The 14,831-nt window shown below is 43.0% G+C and overlaps 1 protein-coding gene across 1 annotated transcript; it reads right to left on the bottom strand.

The window, feature by feature from the left end:
• Window positions 1–1,121: 1,121 nt before the first annotated feature.
• MCL1 (MCL1 apoptosis regulator, BCL2 family member) lies at window positions 1,122–11,316 on the bottom strand. The gene is made up of 3 exons (XM_069218543.1): window positions 10,879–11,316; window positions 4,682–4,929; window positions 1,122–3,331 (listed from the first exon to the last, which is right to left on the bottom strand). The coding sequence occupies exons 1-3, from the start codon at window positions 11,240–11,242 to the stop codon at window positions 3,215–3,217; spliced, it is 729 nt and encodes a 242-aa protein (XP_069074644.1). The 5' UTR covers window positions 11,243–11,316; the 3' UTR covers window positions 1,122–3,214.
• Window positions 11,317–14,831: the final 3,515 nt, after the last annotated feature.

The raw sequence follows: 14,831 nt of genomic DNA, 5'->3' as shown, positions 1-14,831 counted from the left end.
ATTATGCTACAACCATCACTCCAATACTTATCATAAAAAAAATTCTTAGGGATGCCATTTTACGTGAGGTTTCACCAAAGCAGATTTCCAGGCCGCGGGAAATAGTGCCGTTTTAAGGGAGCTGTTGAGTAGGTACATCATGTCATCACTTGGAAGAGAAGGCCTGCACTGGAACCCTGCGGGGTAAAACAAGGGCCACTAAGGGAACCAGACCATGGGTGTTTACAGAGTCCTGCCTAGATGTTATCTTTTGGAGGCACTGTAGGAAGCTGATAATCTCAGATGTCATCCCTTGGACAGGATTGAGGTGCGGATTGTTAGTTTCCTGAATATCCGTTTAAATCCTTTTTCTCAGAGAAACAGAATTTCTTCACAAAACTTGATAGACATCAAGCAGAAAGACTCGCCCTGGGAACTAGCTGCTCGGAGGTTAAAATCCCTTGGGGACATTGGATGAGTGTGATTTACTGAAATATTGTTGCTCTGCCTACTGATCCTCGCCACGTAGTGGCTGGGAGAGTTAGCCTGATCTCCAGTTGGGGGTAAATTTTGCAGGTCATCATCCCTGTTAATCTTTTTAAACTAATGTTCATGTTTAATCGAATGTTGATCAGTGGTACTCCGGGGTAAGTGGTTGGAGTTGCAGGCGTGGTCAGATTTCTTCCAGCTATAACGTTGAGTTGGTCTGGCTTTAAGGGAAGGTGTGTTGTGGACCGATGTGCTGGGTGTATGAAGCAGGTTCAGAATCCCGCTGCACGTGTTTCGCTCAGGAAATGTCCCCCAGTGACAGAAGAGCCTCAGATAGTGGAGATCATCAACATGGAGCTCCTGGGTGGTATATGTTAATTGGAGGCTACTTCTAGGGCATCAGTAACCTGTAGAATGAAGATTTATGTTGTAGCAGCATTTATTATAGTCCAAATATAATATAAATAGGACAGGGCAGGGGGTTGCGCAACTAAATTGTTGACCTGTCTGTAGAACGAGTGTAGACTCAGAACTAATGGGCGTTCAGGCAGAAAGCTCTTTAACATGGAGGTTAAGGACAATAAAACCAAAGTCACAACATATTCCTAAATGAACACAGGTGACTCGTTGAACACAGCAGTGGAGAGAAACCATTCACAGTGAAACAAATTGTTTATTGACAATGGGTGATCTCCGTTGGTAAGCAAATTTGACAGTAGCACCACGTTTTTAGTTCTCATTAAACTGATAAAGCAATTATATTTGCTAAACAAAAAAGGTGTAGCCCATTTTGGGACAGCTGAACATTTATACAGAAAAATATAAACGAGGAATATGTCATTCTCCAATACTAGATAACAACTAACATTCATCTCTCTAGATTCCACACACTTACCCCAGTCCCACAGCATCATCTGGGTCACTCTGATACACTGATCAATGATCTGTGACAATTAGGTCCGGTTTAGCGCCTTGCAGTTCTTATATCCCTATGTAACTTAAAGTGTATGATCTCACATAAAACAGGCTTATAATAGTGCTTTTATAACTAAAGAAATACCCTATTCTCACTGAAGGTTCGCTTGCAGGAGCCAGGCAGCTCTTGTTCACCGGGCAAATGTTGAATACCCTAAAACACCCTAGAGGGTGACCATAACTACAAAGTGAAGATGGTTCCAGTCACTGGGCCAGACACCAGGCTATTACAAGAAGTACAGCTTTATAGAGAGGTAAAATGTTCATGAAGTCACTAGTTAAAGACAAATGAAAAGAACAAGACTATTGAAAAACTCAAGTGTTCACAAACCTGCATTCCACGAAATATCGGTCATGTGTTGAACAGTGAACTTACCATTTAAAATAGAATTGAGGCTCACTCGTTCCACTAGATGATCTACCCTGTCTAGCAATAAAGCCTCACTCTTAAGCATTAATAGTATGTGGGTACAACGCGCTGTCTGCAGAGGGTTCTCACTCTGCACAATAGGCCCCTTGAGGTTTATTATGAAAAAGAAATAGCTTATTTTTTAGTCAAGTATTTTATTGAACACTTGCAACAAACAAATGGAATGTTGAATTATACCCACTGCTCATCCCAAAATTCAAAAGTTTTAAGTGAAATAAACTAAAGCCTAATAGGCTGTGAACCATTGAGGGCGTTTACACAGTATCTGCACTAGGTGGCTAGCTCAATATGATTTAGTTGTGCTGTGACAAAGGATTACAATTAGCTCATTTCACAGAGGTGACTAAAGACTGCTTGTTGGTGGGCACCACAGGGCAGAACAGGCGGCTCAAACATAACCACTGGACGGACAAGAATTCTGAAATACAATTTCACCATTAAAGTTAACTACATCGCACGATAGTATTCTCAATACATAAGTGGGCTAAAACGTTCTCTGGTAGAAAATTTACAGAAAAATAAACAACGTGTTAAATGTGAAACATTTTCGGAGACCGAATATATTACTCATGTGTCTGGCCTTAAAAACATCGCAACACCAAACAACTTGCTGCAGAATGCCTGCACCCTAGGATGTGCTTGGTATGCAATCTCCATACGAAAGAGTCCACGGTGACGGGTGTATGCAGCATTAGAACGGCCGCATCTAGGAATGCACTAGCACTTATCGCATGTAACTTTGGGAAACTGAATTTTGACGTCATCGTTAAAACTCGAATGGAATCTGGGGCTGCGAATTGCTTACATATGCAAAGGAGGTGGTTAGAACGTCAGCTCTAGTCTCGTTAATACAAAAATATATTGCATTTGTTTGCCCCGAAACACGACCGCACAGCAATTAATGTTCCAAACATACATATCCCCAAACTTGCAATGCATGAAATGGCAGGACTTGCATCCTTCCCCTCCCAGACTCTCACGCAGGTAAACAGATGCCACGGGAAACCAAAGGATTCTTTGTAAAAATATATATTTTTATAATTACACTGTACAAAGTCAGTAACGAAAGACTCGTGAGAGTCGAGTGGACTTTCATGAGGGGATATGCAATGTCTCTGTTGTCCCTGGAATACAAGTGTAGTTCTTACTTTTGTCTGCCCACTGGCTGCTTCCGCTTGGCCGCTTGCATGTTCTCCACTTGCTTGGCCTAACCTTTCTCCATTAGTGGGATGTACAGACGTTGTCCTTGTGGCGATTGCAGCATCAATGTTAGAGCAGCAAATACTACCAACAGTTTGGAAAACCAACTGGGAGGGGAATTGTCCTTTCTTTTAAGGTGCTTCATCTTATCATGTAAGCCAAGCTTGCTCCAAAACCGGCAACACCTGCCAATGTTATGAGAACATTTCTGATGCCTCCTTCCACATCTTCGACATGAAAGAACTCCACAAACCCATCCTAGAGAAGAGATCACACATTAATAACTATAAATCGTACCGTTGAACACCATTAGGTTTCCACGAAGGCGAACCAACAAGATCAGGTCATTACATTTCACTGTTTAAGTCGAATACATATACAGATCAGCAACACAATCAGTTCCGGGAAAAGATGAGACACTGAATTTATCATATCTGGAGGAAATCCTTAAAACTCTAATATAGTTCGAAAAAAAAAAAAAGGGATCAAATAGATTAACACAACTAACTCAGTTACAGGAATAAACTGAAAAGGACACAGACACATCAAGAAGTCCCCCACCATCCATTCAAAGTAGTAAAGCACCCATAACTCTAGCTGACATCCCCATTCTAAATCCATTGTTTCACCTGCAGTTTGTGGCCTTAGCATTCCCGTAACAGAAAACTCTCAAATGTACTTATGGTATACAATTTCCTCTCTCAATTTCCCCCCTCTCTCAGAAATAACCTCTCAGTGTGAGCAATGTGTGCAAGGATGTGTGTGCTTGTTTTAGCTCACAGAACAATTCAGACAATTCGTTGCATAAAGACCATTATGCAAAAAAAGTTTACCCCTCCGCCCCGAAAAAACTTACCCCACAATCGCAGTGGCTCTCAGATTTGGTCTACTGCAGGGAACAATTCTAACTGTAAGCAGGGGAGTTAGCGATGCTGTCTACGCCCAAGAACATTTGGGGGGGGGGGGGGGGGGCCTTAACTGCATATTCTGCTATTCGTCTCAGAGGAGTCTTAGAGGACCGGGTCTAACTGGCGTTGGGTCTCTTAAACTGTACAGTTTTGATATCTATACTTGTGGATTATGTACTCCATTTCATTGTATGCAGCACTACCGGGCACTATGTTGCTGTAACTCTTTATATTATGCAAAAACCTAACAAATTATACCCCCTGCTCTCGCCGCCTCCAGCGGTTTGAGTTCCCTAGGAGGATATGCTAGATGTTGGAGGCATGGCGGCCATTTCTGAACTTATAATTGCTTCATACAGTGACAAGGTATCTGACTGCCACAAGGCCAGACAATGCTAATGTAAGCAAACATGATGCTTGAAAATGCGCTCTTTGTAGGCAGTCAAGGACGGCATCAGGCAGCCATATGTGGAATCACTGGATGAGTTATGTACAAACTCCTGATGCAAGTAAATAAGCAGCCATGCTCCTCATCTAGTTCTCCAGCTACCCATTAATCCAGAAACTCAAGAATTTGAAGGAAACAAAAGATCAGCAGAAAGGAACCAGTTTCCTACAAGTTCTTGTTCACGAAATACACAGACAGTGCATGTTCAACAGTCGTCTACAAAACTTACACTGAACAAGTGGTTAAACTCACCCATTCATGGTGTTCAACTATCCAGTCTCGTTTACTGGTCATTAGGAAGTTGGTGAAATTCTCTGCCAAGGTATCAATACTGTTCTCCAGATGTATGTTTTTCAGGTGCTTTGCGATATGTGCACCAAAGCTAATAAGTGCAACTATTCTCCCCCAGTTTGTCACGCCATCCTCAAACATATAAGGTGAAACTGACATCACAGGTTTTAGATCTTCTGGCCCTTTGATGTCAAGTTTCCTCAGCATTCCTGTGTAGAAAAAGATAGCATCAACAAACACGTTCAAAGTCTTACAGGCTAAAATAGGCACAAATGCCCTGACCAAACGATAAACTGCTTCAAAGTATTAAAGACATTCACGGATCTACTAATGCATGCATTTCCACGTGTACTGCTGCCCCCAACCAAGAGTGTCTCGAATGCAATATCTATTTAAAATCCACATGATTGATGTCCTAAGGCATCAGGTATAAGGCAACTCTCCCACCTTCAAATAAGGCATTTTGCAGGTGCTTCAAGCTTGCAGCAGAAACAAGTTTCTAGCAGTCTTGAACAATCTCGGCATCTCAACCTAGAGCAGGTGTTACCCATTTGTAACTCAATCAACTTGAAGGAAAAACAGGGCATATTTCTCAACCATTATGGATTCAAGGGACAGTTGGCAGGCACTGAACAAGTGCTTTAGGTTTGCAGGACCAAAGACTAAAGCTAATTGAAACGCCATTCTTGAAAGCCAAAAGGAAGCAACCCCACCCCTGCCCCCGCCAAAAGGACACCCCACCCACTCAATGCAGACAACATATTGAAAAATACAAAAGGCATTGGGTATTCCCAATGATAAAATGAGGACTTGCTCAAAGAGCTCGAGGAAACCTTGTTTGGAGAGGAAGTCCTAACAATTTGAAAGCCACCCTTTTCCCTAAGCTGAACCTTCCACGAACAAAACGTGAACATTAGAAGAACCAGGTGTGGTAAGAGGCGCATTACTCCTGTGTTCCAAGTACGGAAGTAACTCAGAAGGCAATATGGCTCAGAAGGCCAGTGGCAATATCAATTTAAGAAAGGTAGGTTTAGGAACACCAACTATCAGCGGAGGTTAAGCGGGCTACACCATAAGATACATGAAAATCTGCATGGGTGTCTCCTACATGTGGAGATAAAGGGCTTTGTAAAAACTTCCTGTACTTTACATACAGGTTAAAACCCTTTCTTGATAGGTCAGTTTTCTAAATACAGCAATCCACAAACTGACACTTTAACAAAGACTCTTTTCAATGTCACTTGATGAGATTTAACCGTCCAAGAGCCTCAATTGTTAGACAGGGCTATTAGCAGGAAATAGTGCTTTTAAGTAAAACAAAGAAACCAACATCCTGGTTATTATACTCCTAATAAGGGGGGCTGAAGCACACCTGTGTGTAATCGCTCATAAGTTTTATTGAGGCATGTGTTTGAAGGAACAGTGGTAAGAGTTCCCTATTTCCATGGAATCCAAAAGGACGAGCTCAAGATTAGATGTATGGGGATGATTTTATGTAAAGATGTAACCTCAGAAAATGTAGCTGCTTTGCTAAGAAACAGGTTTCAAACGAAATGTAGAGAGAATGAACATGGGTTTCATACCCAGTAGGACTTATTTATCCATCAACATGACAACAGGGTGGTCCTACAAGGAAAAAATATGTACATGTTGCTGCATGACCTGCGGAAACCATTAGATAAAATATATTTCTTACTATTTAAAAAATGTACTTGTAAATTAACATGAGCATTAAAGTTTAGCCACTTTAGAAGGCAATAGGACGCTTGCCAATAAGGAAAACACTAAATACCATGATATTTCAGCCACAGTAATGCAGAAACTCCATCTTCCAAAAAAGTCTTAAGGAAGGAACTGGATCAACTTTAATGCCTAACTTGTTTGCACTAGAGGTCAGTCACTGGCTGAAGGATCAATATGCAATAATGTGTTTCCAAAAATGATATGACTACACTAATCACAGAGGCGGACACAAGAGCATCAACCTTGACATGGTTACATTTTTGCATGTGTGTAGCTTCATCTAGGGAAGACGTGCAAACAAATTTGGGACACGTATGAGAGGTTGCAAAACTAATTAGCCAGAACGTGCCTCAACCTTTGGAATGATGACCATATCAAACAGCACTAGAAAGCCCTCAGTCATACCTCTGAATGGGTCCTGCAACCTGTCCACAAAGCCTATTGTTGTAATGGTTCACGAGCTCTCCTACAATCTAAGCAGAAATATGCACAGTGCATAACTGAAACAGCTGCAATATGTGGTAGAGTCCAAGAACGTCAGAGACCCTACACTGTGGAATACACCAAACACGAGAACCAAATCAAACTTCGGGTTTCTGAACCCGCTCAAAGCCAAGATCAATTACTTGGAACTTCCTATTACACTTCGGTAGACAACAATATTCACTCACCTGGACCAATCCTATTGCAAACTAACTACGCAAACTTAAGAAAACTTGCTGAGTCAGAGGAAGCATTGAAAGTATTCACCCTTCCAGAAATTAGTCCAGCTGGATGTGGCATATCAATGATTTGGGCTAAGAAAATATTTCAGCCACATCAAAATAGTCTATGAAGCCTGAACAGGCCAAATCAAGAACACAGGGAGGTTCACTATCAAGTCTGTTTTTTTCCCTTTAATATTGCTGCTTAAGAATTCACCACACCTGCATTTAATCATTATATGTTCAGTGTCTACCCTCAGAAACGAGGGCAGCCTTTCTACACTGAAGCTGATTTTGGGAATTATGTCCTACAGGTACGATAGGGGCACGTCCTTGGGTTTGCCCACTTGGATGCTTTGGGCTTTCTTCAAAGTAATCTCTAGCACTCTCTCCTGCCCTCAATAATATGTACTTTCTAGAGCAATGATATGCAAGGTCCTCATAAACCAAGACAACCGGGGCCTTAAACAAATAATTATACTATAGTAGACACCAAACAGCTACAAACCAATTGATGACAATGGAGGCACCAACTCTCAGGAACAATGAAACACACTACGTACATCAATTATTCAAAGAATACGGTCCAGGGAGATTTTAACTATGAGGACAATCTTGCAAAACAGAAAAGATTACCTAGAGTGAGGGAGATTATCACAGAACGCAGATAGCATTACATATTAATGAACTAGGAGATCCCATTTGCTTCAACAGGACACTATTCAAAGACCACACCAAGGACACTGATCCAACTAAGCTTCAGACACCATCAATGAACAGCACGAACACCCAAAGCAGTAATATTTAAGGGAGCCCCAAGCCAAGGGGGATGTAGAGACCATGATACACTCCAAGGAAAAGACTCAAAACCATTAAGGAGATCCAAACTCTGAGAGGAGCTATCAGATGGGACTGCACAAATAACCAGGGAAAACATGGACACTCCAAGCTTCACCATCTCACATACAGGGTACTGCAGCAATTAATGGCCAATGAGTGCCACAGGTCAATATCGAGGATGATTATCAGAATCACTCTAAATCTCAACACGATCTTATCCTATGGTAATGTGAGGTGTAGCGTCATGCAAGGAGCGAGTATGGGGTGGTTCCAACAACTACGAAGTTTCTGATGTCCTAATAAAGCCCGAGTTCCAGGCACTAAACAGAACTGTACTCGTCTAATCCTCCTGTCCGAAACGTTTCAGCCACTGTCATGTATCCAAAGTACAGAAAGCTTTACCAAGTAACATGGTTAGGCAACCTTTAAACAACAGACCCTCAAACTGTGCAGAGAAAACTAGAAACCTCCGGGCTAATTACACCCTGAATAACCCGTTCAGAGTGATGAGTGAACACATGCAGGTATTAAGGGAGCTCCAATCACCACAATACACGGCGGCATCTAGTGCCATGTCCCAGGCCAGGGGCCTTCAGCCAACACAATACAGCTCTAACATCCAAGACTGCCGAGCAGGCATCAGAGATAATATACAAAGATCACGAACTAGAAACACACCCAGTCCGTTGGTTGTCTCTCGCACAATACACAACCCAAACATATGGCGTTACAGTGAGAAACCACCAGTTCCATCATTAAAATAGGATAAATGGGATAATCCCCACAGCAAAGAATTATCAGACACCAGAACACCCCGAATGATATTACAAAAATGAATATAGACCCTAGGAACAGAGCTTCACACTGAGCGCTTAGAACAGTAAAGAATTATTAATGGCCGGAAATACGGGGCTCGGCTATTTATAGCAGGCCGGATTCTCCGGAACGATAAATGGTGAATGAGGAAGTGCCGAGATGGAAACTATGGGTTGGGACTCATACGAAGGAGGGGGCTAGGGGTGGGGGGGCCCTCGCTGCCGTACACACACTGCTTCTCACGGCTTCTGCTCAGGATCCGGTCGGCCATGTGGGCGATGAATACCCTTGTGCTCGCTAGCCGGCCGAAAAGGGGCCATTACACTACATGAACTCTTAGGTCACCAGACTGACCCAGAGAGGAGCTAAATTTCCACCGCGATCACAGAGTAAGAAAGGAGGACAGCACACCAAACTGTTCACTAGAGGAGGTAGAGCCTTGCAGTGATCTATGACAGGCCAAGAGAGGAGGCCGACGAACTGATCGCATCGGCCTAACACTAGTTACACGAGGTACCAAACAATTCAGTGACAGTGTTTTACAGCAGGAAAACTTTTCAATAACGTTCTAATTAAACAAATACGTTATTTAGTGAAACAATAGCTGAATGAAGCTTTTACATTAGTGACTCGCATTTACATTTAGAGGCGATTCCAAGCAGTGGTTTGGTACAGGGGAGAAATAGTTACCATTTGTATTGATTCGTATTTTCGTAGCCACACTGAAATTAAAGTCCGAGTCTTATATAAACTCGGGTGAGTAGGGTACTTCATGATAAAGAAACGGTAGTAAATTACTTAAACAAGCCCAAAAGCCTCAAAACAGGAACTACATGCACATTGTCAAGCGCACAATGCTAAGTCTGAAACCTCCACTGAACTTCCGAATAAGACTTGGTCGGACTGAACTCCAAAACAGGAAAGGCATCGATTGTGCAAGCACAGCACAGCACATACACTCCCACCTGTTCTACGCACACTAAAGCAGCACACTCGATTCTCATTAAGACATTTAGTCTTGAGTAGAGGCTTTACAGTCAAAACATTTAAGTAGAATACGGTAACAATGCCATCAACAAAGTAAAAAAAAAACATTCAGCACAGGTATGAAGATGCCGATTAAAGTGACAGACACTAGTATTGCTACAGTCGCGATCCCAAACGTGAGCACCGTGTAAAGACCCGGTTTTCGATTATAACAGAACACTTAACTACAAATCACATGGGCGAGAGCATTTAGTAAATTCAAAATGTACTTTGTGTGTAGCTCAGTGACAGCTTCCCCGGCAAATATAATATAATTCTCATATGCAAATCATCGAGAATCATATCCTTTACATGAGAAGGGGGCAAAGCGTGAAGTAGGTGAAAACGTACTCTTGCCCAGAGAGGGAGCATAAAATACAAGGAGCTTAGGACCCGAACGTGCCCAGTACGGTGGCAATTTACTGCAGTCCCTCAAAGATCACTCCTAAAGGTGACTGACCTAATTGATTGAAGCACAAACGCCAGTAAGGTGGGAACTCGAACAACGAAAAAAGCTTATGGGAGATCAACATTGGAAAAAGATAAGAAGCAGTGTTAATTGAAGATCAGAGACCACATAAGGAGTGATTCATTGAATTAACAGTAAACAATATATTAAGAAATACCACTCTGGGCAACTACCAGGAAACCTCACATTTAGCTCTGTGCAGGCCATCTGTTACCAGAGAGACGCAGAAGGATCTCTGCGGACGAAAAGGGGCGTGTGATTTGCTTGTCAAAACTGTAGCTCCGCATTGACCCACTAGGGGCAGAAATCTGACGCCTACAAGATAACCAGAGATATTCATGGCTAAGAAGCATTCAGTACGGTGGTGATCTGACAAGCCTTTTAACGGCCCAACCTGCTTTTCACGGCCACTGCCGCCAGCAAAATAATGCAAACCTTTCTATGGTTCAATACTTGCCCCCCGGTTGTTGCCATTTTCCATAGCCCCAAAAAATAAGATCTTGACCTTTACATTTGACCCGGTCGCTGTACCTTTGTTCAAACCCTCCCCGTTTTCTCACCGTCGAAGGCTATCTGGTGCTTCTCCATGACGGATCCCCCTACCCTCCGCAAAGTGCTAAGGGCGGGGTCGGTGGCTCCCTTGGACGGCTTCCCCTCGGCGAACTCGCGGAAGTAGTCCCGGAGCAGTCCCTGGGTGCGGCGATACAGTTTGTCCACGGTGGCAGGCGGGGAGGCTTCCGGTACCAGAAAGCGCGTGGACTCCGCGGACGGGCTGCAGGGGCTGGAAGAGGAGTCCGAGTTGTAGCCGTCGCTACACCCGCTGTCCGCTTCCCCGAGCGGGGGGCGAGGCCCTCCGCAGCACACGTTCAGCTGCAGCACGGCGCTCCTCTTCGCTCCTCCAAGAAGGCAGCTGCGGTTCAACATGGCGGCGTCGGTTAGAGAGGCCTGACTAACTCGCTTACAGACTAAACAAACTAGACTGGCGACAGGGCTGACGCAGGCGCACTTTATATCACCTCGGTACGCGTAATGACGTCGAACGCACGCAGCACCTACCACATACGGAACATCCTCCGGATATTTCGGGGCTTCATTGTTAAAAGGCACGTGCGGTTGGAGGCGGGCCTCCGATGACTGAAGGGTAACGACACCTTTGAAAGAACATGATGAGCAGCTGCTTCTAGTCGGTACCGGACGTAACGTTTTAGGCTGGAAAGTTTGGAAATTGGTCATCCGGGATGGAACAGTCATGACGGCATTTTAACTTCGTACCACTGCCTAGGATCGCCACCTTCCCCAGGGGAAAAACGGACAATTTGTTCTCATTTCCAAATTCTCTTATCCGCGCATGATATTTAAAAATAATTTTTTATAAAATATCTGCATTCATTTTTAACCTTGCTTTTCTTAATTATGAGTTAGAAATCATTCACACAACAGTAGAACGCTGGGGATTTCTGCTTGCGTTTATTGGTAAATAAATGCACCGTTAAAAAAGAAAAAAGAAATATTTGGAAGGTTTTACTAATTTTAGTGAAATGAAAATACTGGTCCTGCCAGTAAAAATCTGGCAGGTGACAACCCTATGTTCTGACTGATAATACTTCACAACATTTTAAAACTACAAAAAGGGAGATTTTGAAAAGAAATCGTGGGGTTCCCCTTTGAAGTACATCGCACCAAAGCCAATTTTAGGCTGGTCATTTCCAAAATGATAGCATTTTTGTATTAAAAATCGGTAGTCTTCCACCCCAATCAGGTCTGTCATAGATGAGACACAAATTCTATAATAATCCCAGGCAACAGAGGCTGTATTTGGCTAGGGGTCTCGTCGCCTCAGGTGAATGAATATGCACATGCCATACCTTCAACTCACCCTCTTAGATGTTTCTATCCTCCTTGCACTTGCCTTCACCTCCAATCAAGCTAAATTACTTCAATTCACTTCTGTGGAATCACTCTACCTCAAAACATTCTTCACCATTATGTTTGTTTTTCTACTCCAATGATTTCAGTGGGCTCACGATCAGAACCATCAATCTCATCTTTACTTGGCTACTTAAAAGGTTGAGAAGGCCAGATGACATTTAAAAAACGCTAGCTAATTTATGGAATTTTAAGTTACTCTTGTTACACGGAATTCCTGAAATGGGACCATTACACCATGTCATATAATTATGTTGCATTCATGGCCAAATTATAGATCGGCGGTGGAGGGCAATGCACACAACCAGCCTATTAGCCATTATTGTTTGCAGTACTTGTGTTTTTGTCACTTTTTTATACAGATGCATTTCGCATTAAATATATTGCTAAATGCTGGATATGCATGCTGCATGTTATTTTCTTAAAACTTCACATAGTTATACAAAACAAAATATGCAAATTTTACAGATGCTTAGGGGAAACGTGACATTTGATCTACAGAGGCGGGGTCTGTCCATTGACAGTACCTTTAATGCTCGCCGTTTAAGATCGGCCTATCCCTCAGTACAATTTTAGAACTGGTTACTACTTCACATTCAATCACATTTTTCATCTTGCCTATTCTTTCAAAATTATTTCAAAAGTATTCTTTCAAAATGATTGGAATGTACTTTATTAAATCTGACTGGGCCTGGTGGGTCAGTGGACTAATATTTCCACTCCACAAATCTGTGTTTGACCTAAGTGTCAGAAATTCGAATCCTGACAGAGCCACTCTGCATAGTATTCTTTCAGGGTTGATACAATTAATATCATTGAGCTGGTTAACAATAAACATCTATTATTTCAGCACCAAGAGACTCAGGGGCAAACACATAATTTATAAATTGATGGTATGTTACTGTGGCAGATACAACCATAGAACTCAACAGTTTCAGTAGCAACAGGGAATAGATTGTCAATCATCTGTATGCCCGCAGAACTCTATATAGTGTACATTGGAGCTTGTGAATATCAACATAATTATGTAGCTAACAGATGGGCCAAAATTAAGTTAAAAGCAGTACATCTGTGTAGTGGTGGGGTAACAAAAGAAGCAGAGTTCTCAGAGTTGTTTTCCAAAATAAGAGATACGTGTGAATTGTTCGGGCTGTAGCATTTTATTATTATTGTAATGTTGCTAGTCTTATGGGGCAGTTGCTCATGCTGTGCCCCTCTTGAAGCATCTATATGTGTTTTTTGACTTTGTTGCTGTGCCCGTCATTCATGCATTCTTAGCGCACATTGATGCCTTTGATTAACTTTTCCTTTTCAGGGTGCGTGTTTAGCCTCCAGAATAACAGCTGTCTTTGACACTGGTGTTCTGTTGTGGAGTGGGAGCAGTGGGTGGAACATGCCCGTCCTTTGACGGGTGTAGTTCCTTTTCATTGTCCATAAGGGACCATATGCATGCGTGCATGCGTGCTGACATGCGTGATTTTGAGTTTCAGATGCATTGTAGTGATACACCTATTGCTTCTACAATTTTGGCCTGCTTTGCTCCCTGGGTGACACCCTGGTGCAGCAGAGTCTGGTCAGGGTTGTGAAATTTATCAGGTTCTGTCTAGCGTGTCGTTTGTGGGTGGCTCCCCCCACTCTCAATCTGTGTGCACTTGACCTGTGTGGAGCTGATATACTCCCCCTGTTTACTGGGGCCGAGCTTTTTTCTACTTAGTGATTGACATTAAGGCTCAGTATGACCCATATGAGGCTGACATGGAACCCTACCTTGATGATCCTGAGGGCAACTTAGAACAAGACCCAGTGGACGCCTTAGATGGTAGTGTCCAACACTCTGTGAATAGAGCCCTGGCTAGGGTTTTGGAGCCTTTTACTCAACAATTATGAGGCTTCACTTCACAGCAGTGGTGGGTGCCTCAAATCCCCACATCAGAGGATAACGCACTCCCCCATCCCAAATCCAGCCAGGGCTAAACCCAGGACTACTAGATGGCCGCACTCCGAAGTTTTTGAGAAGCTGTCAGGCACCTTAGTTGGCGATCATGGCTACGGAGCACCTCCATTGAGTGTTTCCTCACTCTCTAGCCTTCTCTCCAAGGCTGATTCCTTTGTGGACAAAGACCTCAGCCTCCACACAATCCAATTATATTGCCCAAGGAGATGAGCCTGGGCCAAGCAAAAATAAATGGTCTGATTTCCTGAGTGAACCCCCAATGACCTCTGAATCCTGAAAGTGTAAGATTTTGAGCCCACTGACATTGTCCATTCCAGGTCGTCTAGTTGGATTCCCCCTCAAGAAGTGGTGGATTACGTGTACACGTAGATTACACAGAATTTCGAGAAAGCGGTCAGAGCTCAACTTTGTGCTGAATGTCCTAGACCGGTCCTCCCTGGCAAAGCTACTCATACCCTAAAGGTGGGTCCTACTAAGGTCACTTCTATGAATAAGTATTCTAAACACCCCAAGCAGGGTATAGCCAGAGTTTGGTGTAGCTGCCAAGACAAACTTCTGGATATGTTGAGTCCCTGACAAAAATACCCAAGCTTGACTATCAAGCGGAGGATTCTGCTTCTCATATAAACCGAG

This window comes from Pleurodeles waltl, chromosome 12 (genome assembly GCF_031143425.1).
Source record: "Pleurodeles waltl isolate 20211129_DDA chromosome 12, aPleWal1.hap1.20221129, whole genome shotgun sequence".
In the NCBI taxonomy this organism is placed as follows: Eukaryota; Metazoa; Chordata; class Amphibia; order Caudata; family Salamandridae; genus Pleurodeles; species Pleurodeles waltl.
Note: the sequence above shows the minus strand (reverse complement) of the source record. Positions and strands in the feature narration are given on the sequence as shown.

Coding starts and splice junctions, on each gene's coding strand:
- MCL1 (XM_069218543.1), bottom strand. CDS start 11,242: ATGTTGAACCGCAGCTGCCTTCTTGGAGGAGCGAAGAGGAGCGCCGTG. Junction 4,930..10,878: donor GCACCAGATAGCCTTCGACG/GTGAGAAAACGG, acceptor TTTTCTACACAG/GAATGCTGAGGAAACTTGAC. Junction 3,332..4,681: donor TAGTTGAACACCATGAATGG/GTGAGTTTAACC, acceptor TCTCTTCTCTAG/GATGGGTTTGTGGAGTTCTT.